General features: G+C 37.5%; 1 protein-coding gene across 4 annotated transcripts in view; it reads right to left on the bottom strand.

Moving 5' to 3' along the window:
• GTF2I (general transcription factor IIi) overlaps positions 1-25,726 on the bottom strand; it is an 81,041-nt gene that overhangs the window by 6,184 nt on the left and 49,131 nt on the right. For 2 of the 4 annotated variants that reach the window (XM_010573485.1, XM_010573484.1), the window contains 19 exons: positions 23,332-23,515; positions 21,458-21,516; positions 17,508-17,579; positions 16,615-16,798; positions 16,239-16,297; positions 14,091-14,162; positions 13,398-13,581; positions 12,830-12,888; positions 12,054-12,137; positions 11,479-11,574; positions 9,811-9,876; positions 8,790-8,973; positions 8,143-8,195; positions 7,105-7,215; positions 6,234-6,317; positions 4,673-4,856; positions 3,541-3,569; positions 2,034-2,099; positions 589-627 (listed from right to left, as the gene is read on the bottom strand). In XM_010573485.1, the coding sequence (XP_010571787.1) occupies positions 589-627; positions 2,034-2,099; positions 3,541-3,569; positions 4,673-4,856; positions 6,234-6,317; positions 7,105-7,215; positions 8,143-8,195; positions 8,790-8,973; positions 9,811-9,876; positions 11,479-11,574; positions 12,054-12,137; positions 12,830-12,888; positions 13,398-13,581; positions 14,091-14,162; positions 16,239-16,297; positions 16,615-16,798; positions 17,508-17,579; positions 21,458-21,516; positions 23,332-23,515 (1,869 nt within the window). The remainder of the gene's footprint in view (positions 1-588; positions 628-2,033; positions 2,100-3,540; positions 3,570-4,672; positions 4,857-6,233; positions 6,318-7,104; positions 7,216-8,142; positions 8,196-8,789; positions 8,974-9,810; positions 9,877-11,478; positions 11,575-12,053; positions 12,138-12,829; positions 12,889-13,397; positions 13,582-14,090; positions 14,163-16,238; positions 16,298-16,614; positions 16,799-17,507; positions 17,580-21,457; positions 21,517-23,331; positions 23,516-25,726) is intronic. The other 2 variants (XM_010573486.1, XM_010573487.1) reach the window with 2 other exon arrangements.

Genomic DNA, 25,726 nt, shown 5'->3' on the forward strand with positions numbered 1-25,726 from the left:
TCCCGATTCACAGGTCAATTCACTATTCCTAATGCTCCAAGACCATATGCAAAAGCACAGGGGGTGTAGAAGATCTACAGCCTCCTTGGTCTCACATATATCAACATCTGAAAAAGATACAATTCAGGTATACTCTTGGACAATAGGAAAGTTGGATGTTTTTCAGGGCTTAAGTTCTGGAAGAACAACAACACTCCCCCTCCCCAACACAGTATATTCAGGCCAATATGGCATTCAAATTTCCTGATGACGGCAATCATTCACTTGCATAAATTGTGGAAACTACGGCGCTGAATAACTAGATGCATCGCTCAGGATATGAGCAATCACTCAAAGCCTATATATAGTCATGACTCACCAACGAAGAACAACAATTCATAGAACTCCTTTGTAGAATTATTTGAATAATAGCTTTTGCTGCAGAGTATTTTTCACATGATGCAGCGTGATATTAGTACAGATGAAAAAATGTCCTGGGAACCAATAAAAGCCCTTTTTTTATTAACCTGTCTCCTTTAAAAAAAGATGCAACTTTGTTCAAAATTATTTAAAAATACTTGTTGGTAATAACTGAAGACAAACGCTTACCTCCTACAGATACTTCTATTTTGCTTGGTTCAGCTGACTCTTAAATGAAAAAAAAATAGTCAAATGAATATGAATATAGTTTCAACAATATTAATCAGGTAAGTATCTTAGAAAAATTAGGGAAATTAATTTTTCCGTGAAAAAGAGCACCTCAATTTTTTCTCTTATGATCAGACTCAAATATCTTTTGAGATGAACGTGTGTAACTTTCTATAGAGTCTGCAGCAAAATATAAAAAAATACCCAAACATTTATTACATTACACTACCTAACATTTTCTCTTCCAAGTATGGTTCGCTGCGACAGATATATCACCAAGTCCTAGCAGAACATAATATGGACTTGCACAGAACATACCAAGTTTGGAACAGCTTTACTCAAACTGGTTAAATATAAAACTGTATTAAAAAAAAGCCATCATTTCTGGATAGTATTGTCTTCAGTGGAAAATATGTGTATTTTGGGGAAGAGTGTGAAGGTGCAGAATAGAGGGCAAAAAGTGTGTTTTAATTCCATAATGATTTTTCTATTATCTGTGTTGATGGATTATAGATGGACAGGTGCTAGGAAAGCCATTTAACCTTTTTAACACTGCGGGTGAGTTAAGGACAGATAGACTACAGCAAGTTCACTGCCCATCAGCAGCTATTTTCCTCCCTCCCACCACCTCAAAATGTAAACAAAGGAGCCAGTAGTTTCCTTTATAATTACTTCCACCATACAAGTGTCCCTTACTCTTAAAATGTTTATCGAATGTCTTCTCTTAGTTTCCCAGTTTCTTTGAGTAACAGTTTATTCAGTCAATTGCAAAAGTCTTTCCTGCACTACATCAACTTGGGATACACATTTTTAAAGGTCTGCAAACATTTAGAAACTACACTGGGTCAAAAGGAAGTTGCTCAACTACATTTACTTTACCTATTTATAGCATAAAGCTAAGTTCTCCATTCAGACTAAGATAGGTGATGATGTGTGTGCAGTCTAGACACAGTCTAGCAGGGCTTACAGAACCGTGCAGTGGGCAAAATTCCATCAAGACCCCATTCTAGGTTCTTACGTGTTACACAGGCAAATTTCACTTGGCTGAACACCCATCTGGTACAGACACCCACACACTTTGAGTTAAGCAGGCATCAGTAAATGGATACTGAATTGGCTTTATATATTGCCCCTACTAATCCTTCTTTTCAGCTCACTCATCATCTGCAAAAATCAAATCAAGGAACACGCCAATGACACAGCTTGAAGGAAGCAATGGCTCTTTCTATTAATTTATTAATGTTTAATAGCTATAAAAGTCACCGTTGCACACCATCTGTCAAAATAAAATGGCTCATCATGAGCAGCATGTACCCAGGACATGACTACTAATATCATCTGCCAATAAGATTAGGAACTCCATACTCTACCCCTCCTGCAAGGATATGCATCATGCTCTGCATCACCTGGTAGTACTGGTGCTGCTGCTGGTGCTGTTGGTGGTGCTTCTGCTTCAGCTTTTTCCATCAGCTCTAAGATTAGACATGATCACTGTTTAACTTCACAATGAAAATGGTCCACATGTAACACAAGGGCAATCTTACTTCTTGAATCTGCAAATCCTGAAACTTGTCGCATGAACAGGTTACTAACACTTGTGATTGAGCTGTAGTTCAGTATTTTTTGTTACAGAAAAACCACTCCTTATCTTGCCTGCAAGCACCAAAAATTTCCTTTTAAGTTCCCATGTATTCTTCATAAGAAGAATAAAGCATCATACGTATACGCAGTAGGCTCAGAGCCTTTCAGTCATTCACCTTGGTATTTATCAATATCAGATAATTTTGATCATAATTAATGGACATGGATAATGCACAAACCCCACATGTTCAATGAGCAATCTGCTCCTCCAGTGATGGAAGATCATCGGATATCTGTGTTGTTCTTACTCAGCATATTAGAGCTAGCCTCAGTCCCAACACATGCTGACTGCTATGCTGAATAGATAACAGTTTAATAGATTCTTTCATTTCTAATTCAGTTCTCTGGAAATGCTATTACACACTTATCTGCCTGGAAGGTTCCCTCTTACAAAGAGATCTCTTTCCCACCTAAGAAGGTGTGCCTAGGCCTGGTGAGTGGGTCAGTGTGAGTTACTAGCTATAATATCTTCCTGAGAAGACTTCATACTTGCAGTTCATAGACCTCGGCATGTTAACTGGAACATACTGGTGGCTGGATGCAAATGAACGAACACTGGGTCGCTCAGGCTCAGACTCGGTAAGGCCAAATTAATGACAGTAGGTTATTTGGCCTCTGAATTTCTAATCTGACATTGGCTCAGAAAGAACATGACACAAGGGACACTGTAACAACAGAGTTTTGCAGTTTGTTTTTTCTTAAATGAGATCTAAAAAGCAGGTCACAATTATTTTAGGCAGCTGAAAATACTAAAGAGACCTTTTTTCCCCTCCCCAAACGATTTCATTAACACGGCCAAATTGGCCATGGAACTACAGGTAATTACACTCTGCCTCTCTAAACTGTTATAGTTTCAGCAGAATGCAGAATTTTTCACTGGAATATGGTTGTGCAGCTACTGGAAAGTTCTTGCTTATTTACTGCTACTGCGATGGATCCGAACCTAAAATGTAGGCACTCCCATGTAAGTCTGTTGCTCAGTCAGGGTCCTAAATCTCTTTGGGACTCTGCAGCTGAAAAATACAAAATCAGTATCTTGCATTTTCATATCAAAGTTAATGCTAATCTTATACTGTACTGTAAATTTATCACACTGCTCAAGTTAATTGCACATGCATGTTTAGTCAGGAAATCTTCATGAGACAGACACATACAAGAGTTATACATGGAACTTAACCACTGTGGAGCCTCTGCCACTAAGCCAATACATAGAAAACAGATCTTGGTAAGTTACAAAAATACATTTGCCATCAGTATCTCAAAAATACTTACGATTGTTAATCACAAGTCCTGGAAATGGTCTGGAAAAAAAAATAATTACCGATTCTAAAATATACTGCACAGGGTCTCCCTCCCAAGGCAACCTCACTTAACCTTCTGTAAAAGAGGTCATACTAAAAAATGAACAGAAAGTCGAACAAAACTGAAGCAACCATCATAGCAGCTCTTTGGCACCGTATTTTGTTCACTAGCATTTTGAAAAGTAACATACACAGAGAGATCTAAATCCTTCCCTCAGTCACCACTAATTAACAACGGAGTCACTTCTTCAGAGCTCAATTAAACAAAATGTATCAAGCAAGAGTCCTTTCAGTGATTAAGGGTTGAGAATTCTGACCCCTTAGTAAAATACGTTTAAGAAATTTCTCTCTCTCTCTCTAAAGATAAACCGAAGCTTTTAGACTCCTGTGGAGCAGTCTATGATTTGAGAAGTTACATAAACTTATACATTTTTATTTTAAATTCCTGAACTCCTTAGTATGATTCCTAAGTTTCATCTATTCTGCTTCATGCATACAAATATACTTTGTATATACATGTGTGTATATATGTCTATGGAAATACACACATACAAATAAAATTCACTTATATTGTAATTGGACAATATTATATTTTCAAATATTGTAGATAAACTCATTTTTAGGGAAAAAAACATTTATCAAAGAGCTTACCTTAACTCAGTGTTCTTAACACAAGTCAAATATTTAAAAAATATTAATAGTAATACTACTACAAACATACTATTTACTGTTAAGAGCCAACAAGCTCTGGACTTGTCTCAAAACTTCATCTTATAAATGGGAGAGCAAGGCTCACAAGACATTAAGACTCTTATATAATATGAAGAGATTTCAACTCAAAAGACAGCTTGCTGTAATATGCAGTATTGATAATATGCCCTTTGTCATACTAAATTGGTCGTGTCCCCCAAAGAGTTACCATCTTCATTCATGCTATGAACATCTGGCCTTCATTTGACCTGAAATATTGTTATCCAAAAGAGCCAACATCTTCCACTACTTAAAGGTGTACTGCAAGTTCTATTCTTTCAAATCTCAATTTATACAAGTTACAGGGCTGTCCTTGCAACATCTGTACAATCTAATCAATGGCAACTACATACCGAATGACAGTAAATTTGATAAACTCTGCCGATTCCAAAATCTTCCTCATCGAACTGATTTCCAGATAACTGGGAGCTTTAAATGCCACACCAGGAGGCATCCCATCCACCACCACACAGCCAGGGTTGATAGTGATTTTTCTGTATGGGACTTTCACAGGAAAATTCATACCAATGGCTTCACCTAGGTGAGAGAGATCATGTTTATTTTCAAGTCTACATGTTTATGATTACATTGAAGAAAAAAGTCCTCAGACAATTAAGAAGGTAAATGCAAACCCAAGCTTTCTATCAGACCTGAAACTATGAAAATTCACTTGACAATGAAACCATTACAGTGTTAGAAATAGATGTTTTGGATTACACTCATGAACATTACTATGAGAGCGTTAGTTACAACTCCAACCCTGACAGCTCACCATATAAAGAACCCAGATTCTGTTTTTACTAAAAAAAGGTATATCCAAGGAAATAGCTACATGAAGGAAAACAAAGTGTTTCCTGCAATACCACAAAAAGCAATTCAACACAGCACTAGTGAAGGAATTTGAGATAAAGAAACTCAGGTCATTTTTGCTGTGCAATGCAAATACAAAGTAAAAAAAAGAAATCACACACAGCAAAAGGTTAAGTTGCATTTTTAAAATTACTGTAGTCCCAGGTATTAAGAAGTCAGGATTATGAAGCCCTAAGAAGAATCATGGATTGCCAGAAAAATAAATATTTCATCCATGTTTACACAGAAAGAAACAGGAAGGACGGGGGAACATAAAGCAATTTATACTCTTAGGATTTTTTATTTAAAATGTCAAACAACCTACATCACTTATAAAAGATTATTTTTGAAGTCAAAGCACAACATTCATATACAATTCTCAAATTTGATCATTTTAATGATCATATATATCATCCACTGTGATGATTCAGTAACTTCATGTCCTGGTTTCAGCTGGGATAGATTTAATTTTCTTTCTAGTAGCTGGTGTAGTGTTATGTTTTGGGTTCAGTATGAGAAGAATGTTGATAACACACTGATGTTTTCAGTTGTTGCCAAGTAGTGTTTAGACCAAGTCAAGGATTTTTCAGCTTCTCATGCCCAGCCAGCAAGAAGGCTGGAGGGGCACAAGAAGTTGGGAGGGGACACAGCCAGGACAGCTGACCCAAACTGGCCAAAGGGGTATTCCATACCATGGGACGTCATGCCTGGTATATAAACTGGGGAGAGTTGGCCTGGAGGGGCCAGGGGTGGCTCAGGAACTAATTGGGCACTGGTTAGCAGGTGGGGAGCAATTGCATCATGCATCACTTGTTTTCTATATTCCAATCCTTTTATTATTATTATTGTCATTCTATTATTATTATTATATTTCTTTTCTGTCATACTAAACTGTCTTTATCTCAACCCACGAGTTTTACTTTTTTTCGATTCTCTCCCCCATCCCACTGGGTGCGGGGGGAGTGAGTGAGCGGCTCAGGCTGGGGTTAAAAAAATGACCCTTCAATATGAACAACATTAATTGCATTCACACCTATGTAAAAATGGGGAGTAAGAAGCAATTACCAAATTTCCGGCTAAAAAGATCATTTACTTGCTCTCTCAATTGTCTGGCCTTTTCTACTTTTGACAGGCGCTCACTTTCATCATCTGGAAGAAATTGTTAGAATAGCATTAGAATTACCCAGATTCCCCCCCCCCCCCGAAGCTTGTTTGTCATTGCACGTTTACTCAAAGCAGGTATACCTGAGTGCTTCAAAACAGGCACTGTCATTGTTCCTAGTTTTAGCAGTGACACAGAATTGTAGAAATACGCAAAAATAGATGATTGTTAAAAAAAAATCTGTGAGAAGCTTCAGAGTATTTATATAACCAACATTAGATCTACTGTCTAGAGATGATTTTGTAAACTTAATCTAAAACCACAAATTATATTTTATTTTCTTACAGTACATACAATGGTGGGGAAAGGTAAAAGTAAAGTGACCATTCAATAGATGGCCACAGCACGCAGCGTTCCTCATGGTTTCTAATGAATGTAATACATGCCTGAGAAAATAGTAATCAGTGTTAATACAAAGCAGTTCAGTGTATATGGTTATTCAATTCAGTCTGAGTACTGATCTCCTGAAGTTGCCAAGAAAATTGCAAATCAATATTTAATTTATTGCATGAGAAAAAAGGGAAAAATGTGGATACTCCTTAACTAGGAACTGGACCAAGAATATTCTAGAGATTTCACTGAATAGATGTTCATGAGTGTTAGAAAATATTTAACGTCTCAGCAAAAAGAGAATGCTAAATTATACTCTTTGTTGACTGTACTTGTATTTCACTGAACCAGCTGGACTGTAGGAAAAAACTTCATCAGACTAAACAAGTGTCATGAAGAATATAAGCACAAAAAGTATGATGTGAAACCAGACAGTATACACACCTGGTATAGTTACTTGAATGATGTTAAGATCTTCAACACCTGCAGCTGTGTTCACCAGTGTGTTTGTTGTGGTGCTTGCTGTATTGGCTATATTAGATGAATTATTTTTTCCTAAAAGTAAGAGAATTCATTTAAAAAACTTTTGTAGAAAGCTCAAAATCTTGAATGTCATATATAGAGAAAATATTGCAAAATAACAGATATATGCGAAGTTTTCAAAGCAGATCCAGTTCCATTTTCAAAATGGGAGCAGCTGCCAACGAGACATACTTATTGAAGGTACACACCACTGTCTTTCCAACCCAAGAGGAGAAAGAGCTAGAATAAAGATAATGTTAATCTTTACTAGTTCGTTTTCTAAAAAGATTATTAAGAAAAGGAAAAAAAAAAGAGTATATGGAGCATGTATTTTGGTATTTTTATTAGCAGAAAAATCATAGCCCTTGGAGTTAATTCAGTAACACCTACTGATCCATGGGTTCACTGTGTGCATTCACAAAAGAAATCCCTTACAGCTATATTTGTGAGTCACACTGTCCAGTGGCACAAACTAGCATAGTTCAAGTAACTCCGCAGAGTTTTGCCAACCCATAGTAACAGATAATAATACGACTCAAAACATTTAATCCGTGACCTGCCTGACACAATTTTCTACTGGCTATCTGCACTCCTATCTGTGAAGCACTTGTGATTTAGATGATGTACTTATTAGGAGCAAATAATTTATCTCTAGACCTGAATTACTTCTGTGAATCACACATTACTTGTTACATTTTGATAAAAGGTAGTAAAGAATATATTAGAGGCATGATTATTACAAATAACTTAAAAAATTTAATACTCCCTTGCTAACACTTTATTTAAATTGTAACTGGTAGGTGCTTTTCCCATCTTAAAAACATACAAGCAAACAAACCAACCAACCACAATGCAAAATGTATCTTACAGGAATTCGTTAACATCATGCAGCTCTCCTGATTTGTATTTAATCCTTGAAAGAGACTGTTATCTAGAACGTTAAGCAGTTACAAAACTCACTTTGGGGGCTTCTAGCAGAATTTTCCTTAACAGCTGCTTCAAACATCTCAGGCCTGCAAACAGATTGAACATTTCGTGTACAATAATAAAATTACATTTATCAACATTAAGGAAAATGCAATTTTCTAGTATTAATTTATTAAAGACAGAAATCAAGTGATATCCTCTCAGACAGCCAGACAGCCAAGAATGCAATGGCTGAGAGGCTCCGCAACTTCTCTTGCCACTGTTTCTACACTGGCACATGGGTATCTAAACCTATTCTAGGCAAGAAAAATAAAGTCTTACAACCCCCAATATATGAATCTCCACTTCTCAGCTCTTAGTACTCTGTCAGCAAGTTCTAAGAGTAACCCGTAAGCACTCCATACAGTAGGAATTAAACCAGTGATGTGGTAACTGAAATGGGCTAAGAAATCTGGACTTTCTGTTCCTCCTAAAACAGGTTGTGAGTGTCTTTCAGAACAAAGAGATTACTCTATCTTGCTCCACCTCTAGAATAGCTTTCTGACCATTTCCTCATTTACTAAAAATATTCCAGTGTGTATTTTACAGACTAATTTAGCAACTCAGCAACACAATTTCATTTTTTGGTCTACATTTCAATTCTCATAGAATAGATTATCAAACACGTATGGGAGTCTTACTTTTTAATAATGAATTTTATCTTAGATTTGTTTCTCAGGATCTTCTCTAGTCTTGGAATTCCAAAAGTAGAAGGTCGGCGGAATGGCACCCCCTCAGGTAGTCCTTCCACATAGAAAACCTCCGGGAAGGATTCAAACAATGCAAACGGCACCTTCACTGGTTCAGTCAGCCCCAGCGCTTCCCCTGAAATGCAACAAAGCAAATAAGCTACCAGCTAGATAACTGATGTGTATATAAAAAGGAAAACCTCAGGTATAAACGGTATATAATAGTTGGCACATACATACTAGATTAGGTGAAACCAGCAGGCTTTGCCTTTTTTGGTGACAGCTATGAGTAGGCAGGAAGAAAATTAACAGTCTCAAACATAAGTCATTCTGTTGCAATAAATGTGATCATAATTTGCAGTTGAAAATTAATAATTTGCAGTCAGCTCAGGCCACTGGTTTGTTCTGCATGCAAGACTATCCCATTTGTACTCCACTTTGTTACAGGCAATGCATTCTGTCTCTGTCTCTGCTATAGAATAGCACTAAGGGCAGGTGAGATTAGTGCTCTTGTTCCAAAAGCCGCACTCAGAAGACTAATGAGAAGTTATTACTTCCAAAAGTCATTAGCTTCCAAACAGCACTAGAAGAAGTGCTGGGACACGATGGAGCATGTCTCTCCAGATACCATCCATAACGTATTGAGTCATATGGAGGCTTAAGTCATACAAAGTCCCATTCATAAGCAGTGTAGAAAGCTTAAAAAGATGTGCCAGGATGTGGAGTCACTATGTCTCTGGGTCATTAGAGAAGCAGTAATCCAACCACAACTTCTCCATTTCCAAACCCAAATAAAATAACTAGTGGAAATGCAACACAGAATTGCAAGCAACCTACATGAGAAAATGAGAAATTGCCTGGAGTACATAAGGACTGCAGAACCTTTGGAATAAACATGTGAATGTATCTCTCATACATCTAACTGCATGTTTGTAAGAAAGACAGCTCAGCAAAAAAGGATCAATAAACTTACCACATTTTTCATTAAAAAGATTTTCGACTTTCTGCTTTAAGTCAGTTATTTTGGCATTCCACGCCTCTGCCAGGAGGAAATTGGAAGAATTAAATCAACACTCACAGAATGAATCAGTCCTTGAAGAACATTTTAATAAATGCTTAATAAATGATTATGCTTGATAACCAATTTACTATGACAGTAAATTGTGCAAAATGGCTTTCATTCTGCAAATGCCACTGAAACGTTCTGCCACAGTCTAAACCTATATCCACATCAACCCCCATTTCCCTAAAGCTTTGAAAAATACTGCTACTAGATAAAGCAGAGGTGATTAAAATTGAAATTAACCTGAGTGATCCAAATTTACAGTATCAGGCAGCATAAAATTTACTCATCCGAACCAGCACCCAAAACAGTGACAGAAAGTTCTTAACATGTTTAGTGACATAGCCCCAGAACACATGTCTCTCTCTCTCGAACTATAAACTCTACCACAGTTTCAACTTCAGTGGGTAAGATTAAATGTCCATCTAGCTAGGCGTTTTGTTTCTGACAGCAATCAGCAGCAATTCGTAAACTGGTTTACTCGTGGCTGCAGTTAAGTGGTCCGAAGCCGGCCTACAAAATTAAAAACTCCGTTGAAAGTTTAAAAAAGTTGCAGACTTTTTTTTTTTAAAAAAAGCCTAAGTCTAACAATTACAAGCAAGTCCAAGAAAACTGTACACAACTCTGAATACGAATACTGCCCATGCCAAAAGGAGCAGTCATACCAAATCAGTATCTTATATTAATTCGAAACTGGTTCAGCAGGAGTAGAGGATTACTTTGTTTCATGTTTTATGACCATATGACTAAAAAGAAAGCACGAGGGACAAATACAATAAACCAAATAAACTCAGAATGTAAGGATGCTAAATAGAGGTTTCATGAGACTTGGGAACTGCTTTAGTTACTCTGAATACAGTAATTCATCTCACTTGACTATGAGGAATTTATCTGGGTTGCAAATTGACCCTGCTTTCAATGCAAAGATTTCTGTGCTAAAGGACTGCACAGACAGGCCTGGCCCTCCATGGCTAAGAAGCTCCGGCCCAATGCTCATGAACACAACCACATGGTTTCCAGTCCTGTCTGCCTTTTCCTTTACTGATTTTCCAGAACTGGAGAGGTCTATAATGGCTATCTTGCAAAATCAGCTCTGATAGATCATGGCTTACTAGTGTTAGTTCAAATGCTTCCTAGCTCCTACATACCACTTGGCTATCTGCACAGTGATGCTCAATATTCCAAGTTCGTGGAACACTTATTAAGCATATGCACAATATCAGATCTCAGCTGGGTTTATGCACTCTGGTGGTACTGTGCACCGGACAAGTCCTTCAAGGGTCTGCAGCACTGTGAAATAACAGAGCAGCAAAAGTCTAAAGGGACTGATTCTGAACCCAAATTAATAAGATCCAATGGACCTGTGCTGCATTTGTAAAGCATTCTCCATACATCACCCAGGATTCGTTCGATGCAGATTATTCTACATGATGAACTGAATGTACATGAAAACAAGAACTTCAGTCATTCACCGACTGTACAATAAAACACGAATTCAAAATATCTCTGATATGTAATCACCAGAATTTTCAATACCAACATTAATAGAATGCATGTGCTAATTCCCACAACATTTACCAAAAGAAAACTCTCTTCCTCGTGGCTTGAAACTCATATTGGACCCATTGGTTTGAGAACTAGTTCGAACATCTGTTGTTTGTGGTTTATTAGGACCTGTAAAAAGACACATATATACATACAGAGAGCAGAAGCAAGCCATCATATGAAGAGAACAACACATCAAACTTGATGACTATAGAAAACTTAACTTCTAAATCAAGAGTAGAATAAAAAAAACTGGTAAGAAGTTCTAGGGTTATATTTAAGCATTTGATACTACTGATCACATCTGTCATTCCTCTGCTCAGGACTACATCAGTTCCCAGATCTCTGCTTGGAATAAAAGGCCCAAGCAAGTTGTGAAACTCCAGCATTTTACATAACCATCATCTGCACAGAATCCAGTACTATTCAGAAACAAAAAATAAACCCATTTCTATATTAAAGTGTATTTGAAGCCTTGAAATGAAACTGAGCTTGCTATATGAGGTGCATGTGTAAGTTAATTATGGGCTATGAAAACTGAGAAGAACAGAAAACTTTAGAAGAATAGAAGAACATTAGAAGAATATTCAATGATATTTCTTCCATACCTTCTTCAACAGTAACTTCAATTTCTGGGACCTTTGAATTGCCTGCAGGACTTCGTGACCTTTTTGAACTCTTTGGACTCATTGCTGGAAGTCAATATAATACAAGGTATAATGCACAAACCCTCTATAATGTATATCCTGCACAGCTAATGAAAAAACAGCTGTATTCTGAAAATTCCAACAGACTGAAGAATCACTTGTGTCTGTACTAAGTACAGACTGCATTGTAAAATCTGAACAATACAGTGACGCTCACACCCTTAAAAAGTAGGTTTGGTACTCTTGAAAAAGGTAGGTATCACACCTAAATTTTCACTCCACTAATTCAGAACAGAAGACTTCATTGTTTCTAAGTGTGAGGGACAGCTTTGGTGCTTTTTATTATCTAAACAGCAAAAAATATTAACTTCTGATTTTTTTATAGACAAACTTAAAAGACTTGCTTTTTTATTCTTTTCTTACAAAACTTCATTGTTATTTACTTCAGTTCACAGCTATAAGTTAAATATAGGCCACTAATAGCAAAATAAAAGTTGTCAAAATTGGGTAGATTCCATTTTCTGTATCAGAATAGTCTTAAGTAAAAAAGTTGATAAATTTGTTTTGAGTAACTTTTTCAAATAATAGCAGATTTAGAGGCTACTATGCTAGACCATCTTAAATAACGCCTTTTGTTTGCAACACCCATATTTTTCAACCACAAAGATGTCTCAGTCTGCTAAGGGAGCAGTAAATATTTATGAATTGATGGCAGCAATTAATACTTAATTATTTACCTTTAGTGTTTATTTTACTAGCCAGTGCTGGAGGCAAATAGGAAGTAACAAGCTCAGGCCTAGAAGTTGAACAGAACACAATCCAATCAATTACACAAGCAAGAAAAATAATACAGCAAAATGTTACAAATTTCTTGGAATTCATTTGAGTTCCAATTTACATATCATCAGCGCTCTATAATAAAATTCTTCCAGAAGCACAGATGACTCTCCATCTACTATAACCACAAAAAGTTAGAAAACATAAGCTGCATTTTCTACTCTGCAATTTTCTTCTGGGTTTATTTCAAGCAAAAAAAAAAAGAAGGAAAAAAAAAAGAAGGAAAAAAGCTTCCAAGTACAAGGCCATTTTTTTCCCCTAGATCCTTGATGCACGAAACACACAATTTATACATCTATATAAATTTAATAAGGAAGGTATATCCTTTTATGAGATAAAACATACATGTAAAATGTTCTTTCCGTTTCATGCAAACAGAATTAGGTAGCATTTAAAGCCTAGAGTTGCTGGGAAGAAAATCAAATAACTTCAAAATCAGGAGTAAAAATAACGGAATTACAAACATACTTTTTAACAACAAATTTGATTTTGCCACTCCCACGGACAATTCTTTCAAGGCGTGGAATTCCAAACCACGTGGGACTCCGGAAGGGGATTCCTTCTGGCAAGCCTTCGACATACAGGTACTCAGGGTTTGATTCAAATACAGGATACGGAACTTTCACTGCCTCTGAAAGCCCCAGAGCTTGGGCTGAAAATAAAGATTTAATGATAATTTACATACTCAAATAGGTGGTATTTTATCTCAAGTGATTTTAAGAAGCTTGACTACAGAAGCTCTGCTACTAAAGAGATAATTAAAAAACCCAAGAGAAATATTTAAATAGATTTTCTATTATTTTCTGTAGAATAACTGCAAATGGGGACTTGGTCCATCTTGTTACAGATAACATCTAAGCATGCAGTGCCTAATATATTCTTCTGAGAACTGTTTTCATCCAAAAGCTTTCTGTGCACACATCATCATCTCCAGTTGTCACACAACTGGAAAAACTATGGCCTAGGATGTTGTTATAAAGTCATTTATGTCAGTTATCGGGAAGAGTCAGTAAAAAGTAGGTAAGAGGAGTCAAGATTTCCATATCTGTCCTAGTACATTTCTGATGTTTAAGTAAGTACAGTAAAATTTAAAACTCTTTTTACAGATGAGTTTTAAAATGCAGCAGCATTATAAAACAGTTCATTTAACATTTAACTTACCAAACTTCATATTAAATATCTCTTCTACTTGCTTTCTTAGCTTTGTGATCCTGACATTCCAATCTTCTTTCACTGAAAACCAGAAATGGATATATGTCAGAGTATCACCCAGTCCTAGATAAAGAGGTACACTGAACAGATTTTTTTCAACACAATCACATCTGAGTAGGCAAGGACACACAATGAGTAATGATTATTAATGGCAGCTTAAATGATACACATAATTCCCTCTACATAACGGAAAATCTGTTTAAATGTAGTTACAAATTTCAAACATTGGCCCAAGTAGGAGAACTTGTTCTTCAGAGCCTTTAGATGCAGGAAGCAATTATTCTAGTGGCTCTTACAAAGTTGGAATTAATTAATCAGAGTGCATAAGAATAACACTCTTTAGAACAGAAGATGAGGATTTAAAGAGTGCTTTGCTAAACATTTTGATTAGCATAAAAAAAAAAATCATCTTCAGTCCTGTTCTCTATTGTAAATAAAAGCCAATTACAGGAGTGCTAGCCAGAGCAGACAATTTGTAGCTTAGGTAGAGAAGAAAGCAAAGGACACTAGCAGCAATAAAAAGCACTTTTCTGACAAACAGCATCCTAATTCATCACTTTTCATCACAACCCACAAATAACAATTAACTGCACTGAGCTAAACTCATTCAGAGTTGTGGAGAGCATACATGAAAGAAGCTATACAGAATTTTTTTGTTTCCGAATCATATTTTTGACTAACAAATTACCTGACCTTGTTTATTTCTAGCTTCTTATATTTTCAAGGCAAGATACATTAATATTTTTTGCAATCTGGGCTACTTATTTGATAGATTTCACAGGTATTTAACACCTGCACCTGTGCTTACACTTAATCACATGTTGTAGTCTTACTGGCAAAGGAATTAGAGTGACTAATTTACTTTAAAAAATTAAAATGCAGACTGTTGAGGGCACAGGATTACTACTTTGCAACAGAATAGTATTTCGCTTTAAAAAAGGTCTAATATTCTTTAGCAACATAAAGTTTGCATCTACAGTAAGAAGATCCTCGGCCTTTGCCTGGGAAAATGGTTTTCAATAGGCTCTAACCCCAAGAGAACATTTGCTGTGTTTGCCTGTCTGACATCAAATCCTGGACCCTGGTAAGCTTTGTAGGCACTCATAATACCAGACTCACCTACAAGTTAGTGAAAAATACAGCAAAATAACTAGTAAAAAAAAAGAAATGTTATTCTGAACATTCAAACAGTCTAAGTTTTAAGAATCATGACCACTGCATGTTAGTTCTTTCGGAAAGAGGATTTTATTAGCAGGTTTTTTACTGCTATGATTGGCAGCTGCTCTTATTACTTCATTGTCAGATTGCCAGTTGTATTGTCAAATCTGATGACAATCAAGAGTTTTGGCAATAAAACAAAAAACAAAGAAAAAAAATAAACACGATGCTGCCTTTTCCTTCTGCTCCACATTTAACACAGTCTTCTCTAGTGAGCCACCCTCTTGCTGTATATGAGCCTTTTCCTAAAATCCAAACAAAATCCACAATACATTGTGATGACATAAGACAACTACTGATTACATGATTATTAAATCATATTCTTTCCCTTTTTTTTTCCCCTGCAGTGAGCTCTACAATTCCTAAAGCTGAGGTTTGTGTTATTCCTGCAAGCAGATTCATGCTCCTAAAAAAACCTAACAAGGTCTGGAACATGCACTTCTGTAGCAAGGAAGTGCCAACACACTCCACTTCAGAGCATTCAGAAATAAAACCCAGTCTGATTCTTGCCTGTGCTAAAGGCACTTCATGCTTTCAAGAAGTCATTACAATTCCTTACCAACAGAGGCCTGAAAAAAGGCCAACAGAGTCAGCTGTGAAATGCTAACGGGCTCCAGAGCTTTGATTCAGGCCAGGATAGTAACTCCAGTTCTCCCGGGCTGTGAAGGTGACCCATTCTAGTTATTCAAAGACAGCTGGACTGCACCACAATCCAGAAAGCCACCCATGTTCCTAATTATCAATTTATTCTTTTCAGACCTCATGAAGAGCATGTCAGCACACTCAAATAGGGTTACTTCTTGGAAAATGTTGCATTGATCCAAATGTGTTTCCCCCCCAAACCCTTCCATTCCCACTTGGAGACAGCAGCTGTCTTACCTGGGGTGTTCGACCTGGGCTGAATAACTTCGGTTGAAGTGAGAGTTAGCAGCTCTGGCCTGCAACCAGAAAACAAATAATGTGCCCATTCTTGATATAAATTAAATACTACTACTTAGTAGTAGTGACATGAATTGGAAAGTTTGAATTTTGCTATTATGTATTTCAAACTTGTGAACATGCTACAAAGATATTTTGGAAGTCTTTTCTGGATTGCAAATACCCACTTTATAATGCAGAATATTTAATCTACCTATTTCGTAACTAGAGACTGAATGTTTCATGACTTAAAGAAACCAAGTGCTTGATTACACAAAGGGTGTTTGTTTGGCCTCTTTCTTTAAAAAAACCCATGTTTAGACATTAAAACACTTACCTTCTGATCACAAATTTTATTCTGTTGCCCACTTGAATTATTTTTTCAAGGCGAGGGATTCCGTACCAGGAGGGACTCCTAAAAGGGATGTTCTCTGGCAGCCCTTCAACATAGAGGTCAGTAGGATGGGCCTCAAATTTCTGGTATGGAACAGCTTTTGGTTCAGTGCTCCCCAAGGCCTCAGCTGTTAGAACAAAACACATCCAGTAACTGGACTCTTGGGCCATCGACCTTTATTAAAAGCTAGCTAAGCTACCAATTCCTCAGGCTGTTGCAATCGTGATCTTCGAACATGGGACAATGCAGGATATCTAAACTCAACAGAGTCCAAGTCTCAGCACATCAAAACCATAAAAATTTACCATATTGTATCATGTTGCTATTGGGCAGTCACAATGCTAGACTGAAGATTACCGGGTTCCTCACTGGGACATAATACAGTGGTTTCATCCAAAGTTTTTAATCTATTATAGAGCATCATGAAACATTTTATTCTAGCTCTTATGAAGTTGACTGTTTTTTATATTGGAGAGAACATAACAATTCACCCAGAAACGTTCTACTACTAATTTTAATGATACTGCAATGGATATAAATAAGTAAATGGTTGTTTTATTCACCATCAAAGGAAAAAAAAATCCAAATAGGAAGAAACTGAGAGAAATTAGATGAGCTGTACATACAAGACTTACACATTTTTTTTAACTATGAATTTTCCTTGTCGTATAAGCAGTAGAGTAATACGTTCTTTTTTGCTCAACTGCCAGGATTTTAAATATTTGAAAAAACCGATCAAAGGTCTCATTCATGTGGATGTTCAAAGGAAATAATGAAAGCAACCTTCAAGAAATACAAAGCCATAAAAGAAAAAAAACCCCCAAACCTGTACTCACCAAACTTTTTACAGAAGAGTTGATCTACCATCTTCCTCAGTTTGGTGATTCTGGCATACCACTCCTCTTTCACTGTATTTGAGAATGACACAGAACAAAACCAACATTCACTAATTATTTTGGTTATATTTTCAGTCATTCAGTTTATAGCATGTATAACCACCCTGCATTTTCAGGTAACCCAGAAAATACCATGCAGAAGTATGGATTCAACTTGGAACTAGGAAAATTAATTATAAAAAATGACAGAATATTAAAAACTGTACAAAAATCCACTGAACCAGTGACACTGCACTTGCTACAAAAAACCACACCTGTATTGGCATGAAGAACTGCAATGCCTTCATCATCAGCCTCCAATCTGTAGATCCCATTTGGAGATGGGATTAGTTTTTTGCCAGTTTCATTTTCTAAAAAATTATCTTGATATTCAGTGCAGAATTTGGTGTGCATATGGGATGAAAACTTGCTTTCAAGGAATTTTCACTAAGCAATAACAACCCCAAAGCAAGCCTTTATAATGGGTGCACGCAGCAGTATACTCATGTTGAACTTGCAGTACCCATTTCTCCCACTGTTCATGGACAATACTTTTTAAATGGTGATTAATAACTACATCAAATGACTATAGGGATTTTGTCATTCTTCTTGAGATGACAAGCAGTTTAGTTCCAACTCTCCAAAATGTCTCCTTGACACTACCCAAGATATGAGTTAAGTTATAATTGAGACACAGAACCCAACATGTGGCAGCTATGTAGATTAGCATATCCTGGTCAATAGGACAAGATTAAATACAGTTTTTCCATCATTTTATCACTTGAACATCTTTGCTTATTGGCTGATACACAGGCAACTTTGGAGTTCGTGAGACAAAGTTTTGTACCTGAAGATAGTCATAAGTGCGAGTTCTGCTCCTCCAGCAGAACAACAGAGCACAACGATGACATTAGTGCTGTCCTATTTGGTAGCTGGAATGGTAAGAGCTTTTGTTTCTGTTTTGTCATGTGTGCTTGTTATTTGGGATTGTGACCGGTACCCCCTGCTCCCAACCCCTGGTAATGTGGTTAGCATAACTAATGTCATTTTGTAAGGTAAGCAGCCACTCTCTGTGACCAAGCAGGTCACACATTCATTCCCTTTCCCTTCATTCTCAGGCCCTGAAGGTCCTGTGAACCAAGGAGACAAACAGATACCTTCTTCCTCTCCCTACCAGCCTCAAGGCTCCTGGGTGCCAGGCTGATTACTCCCTTCCTCAATGGCCTTGAAGGTCCCAGGCCCCTGGCCAGCCCAGTGGTGGTGATGTCCCCAGCATGGAACAAGGGAATGTAACAACAGCACACGGAGCACTGTCCATAAAATCACGCAGTTACAAGTCCTAAGGGGGGAACTTGGACAGGAGCTGCTGCTGGACAGAGAGACCTGTGACCCTCCAGTGGCCAGGGACACCTCCACCATCCTCAGCTTCCTCCGAGGATTGAGTGAGAATATATATTATCATTTTTGAGTCTAGATTATGATTATTGTATTGATACAGCAAGCCATGTGTTAAGATCTGACCTGACCTGCAGAGGGTCTAGGTGATTAGAAAGCACAGGTTAAGTGGTATTAAATTCTATATTATACTACTTATAAATTGTGCTACATTGATTCTGCTTCTAGAAATCCTGTGCCATTCTAATAATAAATTCTATGCTATACTAATTATAATATCTTGTTAAAAAAATAAAGCTTTAATTGTAACTATGATTTAGTGCTGTCATCATTCTGCCAAGGATCCCCAAAAGAACCTGTCTGTCCCCTCAGCGTCGGGTGGCAGGGATCAAAGCACATATCATACAAATCACTTTTTTTCTTCCGAATGTCTGTGTGACCAATAAGTGGAAGCTCATCAGTCTTGAACAAGATACCAGACAGCTGCCATGCTGTGGGTTTAGTCAACATGTGCAAGCAACAACTTCTGCTCCATAACTGCATTGCACCAGGTTGGGCTATCTTCGTAGGCACTTGATTGCACTTCTCCAGCCATTTCCCGAGCCAAACCATCACTGCCTGACTGGTTTGTCTTGCTGAACATACCAGCCTTCTCAGGGCTTCAGGGCTGAGGCCATTTCATAAAACCTTCCTGACCAGCCTATCTCCTACAAGAATGCAAATGGTCTTTCTTCTGTCAGTCAAAATACAACTTCTGTACTCATCCCATTCCTCTTCTGCTGCAGACACAAGCTAGCAGGGGCTATGGACACAGCAGGACATTGGACATGGAGCCACAAGGAGCTGAGAGCAGAGGCTGGCATTACACAGCTCTCTCCTGAGACAGCAGCAGACATGTGGAGCAGCAGAGGAGATGATTAGCTACTGGGAAAAAGGGAATCCAAACAGGGAGAAGAGAAAACTGAGGGAAAGGAGGCTCAGACAGCTGCTGTCTTCTGATCTGTGTTCCCTGAGAAGTTATCAACAGCTTTCACAGACCTTCTCTTCTCTCAGAAATAATGCCGAGGCCACACATGAATATACCATCATTACGAGTTAGTGAAGACAAGTGACTGTTCCTAACACTGTGCCATAAAAATGGGTTACCACTAGTTTTTTTAGCTACGGGGGTTTTATGGGATATGCAATGTACCTGCTTTGTCTTCATAATCAGTATAACCATATTAAATATGACAAAAACAACAGAGAAAAGGGCTAATTTAAAAACCCACATAAGAGTACAGTTAAGTTTAAGACTCAGTCATTAGCCTACCTACTATTTTTGTAGGCAAATTTGGTGCTCGAAGGAACAGTAGGTTATTAAGACTCAAGACACTAGGTTAACTTATACCACAGCAAAAATTTAATTCCTACACACTTGCTAAAGTGACATCCTTATGACATAATTTCTTTGCTTAATTTAGATCCTTAATGTTCACTTAAGTACAGTCTTTGATATACTTTTTACAACATAAGACTATGAGTATATAATACAACATAACGGTGCTGCAGTAGTGCAGATACTACCATTTATATGCTTGTGTCACTGTCTGAACTAAGAATTTCTCTAGCATTACTTGAAATTCACAGTTCAACCAGGCCAAGTTTGCCAGTTAGCATTTTGGGGTTGGGAGCAATTTGTTTGCTACCATTGGTTCAGGCATACAAGCTTTCAATGCTTGCCTTAACTGGACAATTAAAAAAATTGCCCTCAAGCCCAAAAGACAGTAGAAAGCAACTGAACAGAAAAACAAGTCCAGGAAAGTAATTTACCAACTAGTGCCCACGCAAAGGCTCAATTCCTTCAAAACTTGATTTTTCCATACTAAAAGTTTTTCTCCCAACTTGAGGGGAAATGAGTTCATGGGTGCCATTGTAAAGAAAGTCTGTTCTTGTAGTCTTGTTTTTACGTGGTCATTTTTTTACCTTTAGATGAGTGCTCAACGGAGACAAAACATGTAAGAACATGCATCTGCTGAAAAAGTAATCCTCATGGCAAAAGTGGTTAGAATGCATTCTCTTTGTACTACTATGTGAAAATGGAGTCTGATCATCTGAGCAAGTCAGATTCTACAACAATAACTGCCACTATAAACAGTATGTTCATTACTGCATTTCAGTTAATCTAATTTTGGCAAATTCCATATATAAGAAATTATTCCATGATACAGACAGTTCCCTACCCAGTAAACTCTATCAACTATGGAAACTACTGCCTCTTCTCTGTATCTCAACAGACTAACACTTAGCTCGTTGTTCTTCATTCTGGCCAGCTGAATCAAATCAGTTGGTAAGTGTTAGTAGCACTGGCTCGGATAGCCACTGGAAAATTGCTGTCACTTTGTAGCTAAAGAAAATTCAAGCCAAGAGGAATTATTTGCAATGTGTTATTAGTAAAAGCAAATGGTAGCCACCACTAAGACTGACAAATAGGAAATCATACTGTACTTCTACAACTCACTCATTCGAAGACCTACCTCCTGCAACTGGTTTGTCCAGTGGCACATCTTCTCGTGTTGAATTCAAAAGCTCATGCCTAAAAGATTTAAGATACATGTGTGACATACACTTTGATAAACCAGAAGTTACAGCCGACAGTTACAGCCTCACATTACCACTGAAGGATCAGAAAAAAAAAATAACAAGGGACATCACAATCCCCAACATTAAATTCCAATTAACACCAAAGTATTATGAGAGCTGGTTGGAACCCTACTGACAAAAACATTTTCCATGCCTGTTACCCATATCCACCTGAGCCATAGCATTCCATGGTAACATACAGATTACATTAAAATTATCTCTGAGGTCTAAGACACACTCCATCAGAAACAAAGATCCAAATCAAAAATTTAACCTTTAAAAATTAAAACCTCAAAGCAGACATTTCTGTTTCTCAAACACATCTAGTTTTATCCATATTAGAACAATAAAAAATTTTAAAATTCTGACATTTCTCACAGAGCAGAACTGGTTTTTGAGCTGCTCTGCTTACCACATGTTCCAAACCTGATGAACAGCATAAATTAATTACTGTTAACAACTAAGACAAATTCGGCAAGAGCAGGTGCCAGCATTGCATAAATATTAAAATCTATGCACAGTGCCTGATTTTAAGTGAGACAAAAGGTAGATCTACACTTCTTCCTCTTTTCTGGTTATCTGCAAGTGTTCGGATGTCAGAAACTGAACATCTGCCTCTCAGATTTGAGAAACTAGCATCTATACTAAAGGCAGCACGCACAGAGGCATGGGCTGTCACTACCACCAATTCTGAGCCTAACCACTGCAATCAGCAGATTCCTATTCACTTCAAAAACTCTTGGATTAGGTCCTACACCGCCGAACAATAGCAAAACACTAGCAGTTACTCACAGAAGCTTCATTTAAACTGTAAATGCCCATCTGTGGTGTGAAACATCACATCACATCTGTCTGAAGTGAAGCACCAAACTATAAAAGGTAAATATCCACCCATTACCAAAGCTGCATGTCAGCCTGTCACAGTCGTACCCACAGTACTGGATCTCTAAGTGCTCTGCAGCTCTGAGATCCAGCACTCGGCATCCACAGATGCTGGCATCTCTCCCTGCATATCCTGAATTCAGGGGTGGTTCAGGCTCCCTTCCAATCCTACCTGTCTTTGCAGAAAATAATGTCAGGGTTCTTCTAGGAAAGACACCAAGGCAAGAAAGGAGAAAAAGAGAAAGAAAGGACTCCAGAACATCTCATGAGTCTCATGTCCTCACTTTAAAGGCAGATGATACCCTGTCAGGCTAGCTACGGCAGGCAACTGAGCCCTCAAGTTTTCTATGTACATCTAAGGTCTCCTGTCACGTATACTATCTGATCTACCTCCAGACACACCAAGGACCCACATCCAACTATATCACAGGAACTAGTAGCTATTTTGGCCTCAAGCCTGCCCTGGGAGATGCTATACACAGATACAGCTGTAGACACCTTGATACAGCATTCCAGCAAGAAAAATATAAAAGCACAAGCTGAAATTTAGGCTGAGATCCTCAGATAGCATAAAATACCCCCAAGTCAATGGCTTTCAACATGTATTACAGCCGCAGAGATTAAAATAGTACAAAGAGATCGGCCCATGACAAGAAGTCCATAATATCAAAGAGATCTGTCCAGATCTCAGCCACCCACTGTGGTGCTCCGGTGATCTGATAAGCTGAATTTATCAGAGTGAACATCAACTAAATATTATTCATCTGTACTGCAAAAGAATACATTGGTAGAAATCAGTTTGGAAGTTCTTGAAGATAAAATAAAGCAGAGTGGAGCCAGCAGAAAACAATGAGTAATAAAGGAACAAAAACGTAAAATTCCTTACTTTTTAATCACAAACCGGATTCGCTCCTTTGCTAGAAGTATCCTCTCAAGACGGGGAATGCCATATGTGGATGGCCGCCTGAAGGGAATTCCTTCTGGCAACCCTTCCACATATAAGTCTTCCACATGTGACTGGAAGAGTGGGTATGGGATAGACACTGGACCTTTTGCTTTTATAGCTTGAGCTTTAAGAAAAAAGGAGAATAAAAAAATTAGACTAGCTTGTGGCTCTACTCAAATTATCTGTTTGATATCACTCTGAAAAACATTAAAATTAGCAGAGAGGCAATAACCCCCTCAGCACATTTAAACATGCAAGCATTCATATTTGTGGGGGGTTGTTTTTGTTTTATAGCAAAATCACTCTAATTCACAGTAAACAAGCTGCAGAAATGCATACATATGCAGATTCTCCTCTTTTCCCTTTACTCTGTAAACATTTAATAACAGAGACTGCACCTGTTACAGTGAAGTTTCACAGTATTTTGGGTTTGTTTAATAGCACATTTTGAAAGATGAAATTATCTAGACAATTATAAACCAAGCATGTTTCAGTTCATTAGCTCTGATTATTATTATTTGTTACTATTATTGGGTTACAAGAGTCATTAATGCCTTGGAGAAGGGGCACACATCCCTTCTTTTGAGTGAATTCCTAAAGCTTCGTTGTATTTTAGAAATCCAAGGAAGCACTAATGAAATAAATAATACACTTCTAACACCACTGAAAAAAACCACGGCCCTACTAATGAAATCTTTGAAGCAAATGAAAAGCAAATAACAGATTCACTCACTGCTGGAAAATAACCTCAATGTATTTCTTTATGCTATGAGGACCATAATCATGTCAATACACCTATCAGGCTGGCAAATACTGGAGAATGGCATGATGGTTTGCAAATGCCAAGAGGGCTAATTGCTTTATACTCACAAGGGTATGTTAATTTTGCAGGCCATGCAACAAGAATTCTCTATTACCATCTGACTGGCCTGCAAATAGTTTGGTACATTCTGTTGTTTTGCTATGGAAATTAGATGCAAAAAATTACTTGAGAAGAGAAAGGCCAAGCTAAGGCCAAATTAGAGTACAGTGATTTTGTGGCAGGGTTTCTGAAAGCAAAACTACTCAAGGGCACCTTTTCAAGCAACTTAACCTAACATGAAAGCGGCCAGTGGTTCAGACATCAGTGTATACCAAATGCTTACATTAACTCACAAATTCTTAAAAGCAATAAAACAATTTAGGTTTTAAAGGCATTTGGGTAACATACTCTTTCAACCACTTGGAAGTAGAACAGTTCTAGGTATGTTTATCACAAAACAGAGAAGCTTTAAAAATACTGTATGTATCTTAGTCTTATATTCTGATGAGAACCGAATATCAAAATTTTAGAAAACTGTGAGAACTGTGTTTCAACTAGACTTGGTTTCAACTGCCAAATAAAAGACAGCCAAAACTAGAGACAGAGAATAGATACATACGGAGGGACATGAACCTGAAGATGACTCTTAGCAAATAGACTAAAGAAACCCTATTCAAACCTGTGTCAAAGGAGCTGCAGGACAATCACCAAAAGAGCTGTTGTGTATCACACCAGTCCTTCATTAAAGTAGATTTTTATTGCAGTCATATACCTCTTCCAAGAAATTAAAAAAATTATTCTCAGCCCTGGAGGCTGTTGTGGCAAGTGGTGAAAAGCGTAACAAATCCAGCAGATGAGCCTCAGATGGAAATGAGCGTTTGTGAACCACAGTTAGCCGCCAGAAAAAAGATCAGGAACATCACTAAAATCTAGATCACTACACAGCATCAAGTAAGAACAGCTTCAGGATAACAAAAATCCCATTTCTTTAAGCAAGTAACTAACAACAGGTAAGTTTTTACAAGTGAGAGTATTTCTCTTAAATCAGCAAATGTTTTAGCAAATACTCTTCAGACAGCCAAAGAACACAATCAGCATCACAGTCTGCAGTGAGGCTTCTTAGATTTGGAAGCTTACGTGGTTTTTGCATAGAAATCCTACTGAATATAGGTTTCATTTTTATAAATGAGTCTGTATTTGTGAGCCACTACCTTGTATTTACCACTATAAAAAGTAATTCCATTTAGTTTACATCTAGACACAAAAATAAATATATTTTCAGACATGTCAGTTGTCACAGATGACAATGACTGACATTGCTAAAACACTTTGGAGCTCCAGAAGCCAACAAATCTGAGGCGCATTCTGGGAATTCTGGACCTCCATAACTCATTTCAGTAAATGGGAAATTGCGTGCCCATACTGATAGAAAAAAATGGAATCTGAAATGGAGAATTGGTTTGTGAATCAATGAAATGTTGTCATCCACAGGGAAAAAGGGGATAATTAATACCATCTGGCCTGCTATGTAAA

This window comes from Haliaeetus leucocephalus, unplaced genomic scaffold (genome assembly GCF_000737465.1).
Source record: "Haliaeetus leucocephalus isolate CR32 unplaced genomic scaffold, Haliaeetus_leucocephalus-4.0 Scaffold395, whole genome shotgun sequence".
Classification (NCBI taxonomy): domain Eukaryota; kingdom Metazoa; phylum Chordata; class Aves; order Accipitriformes; family Accipitridae; genus Haliaeetus; species Haliaeetus leucocephalus.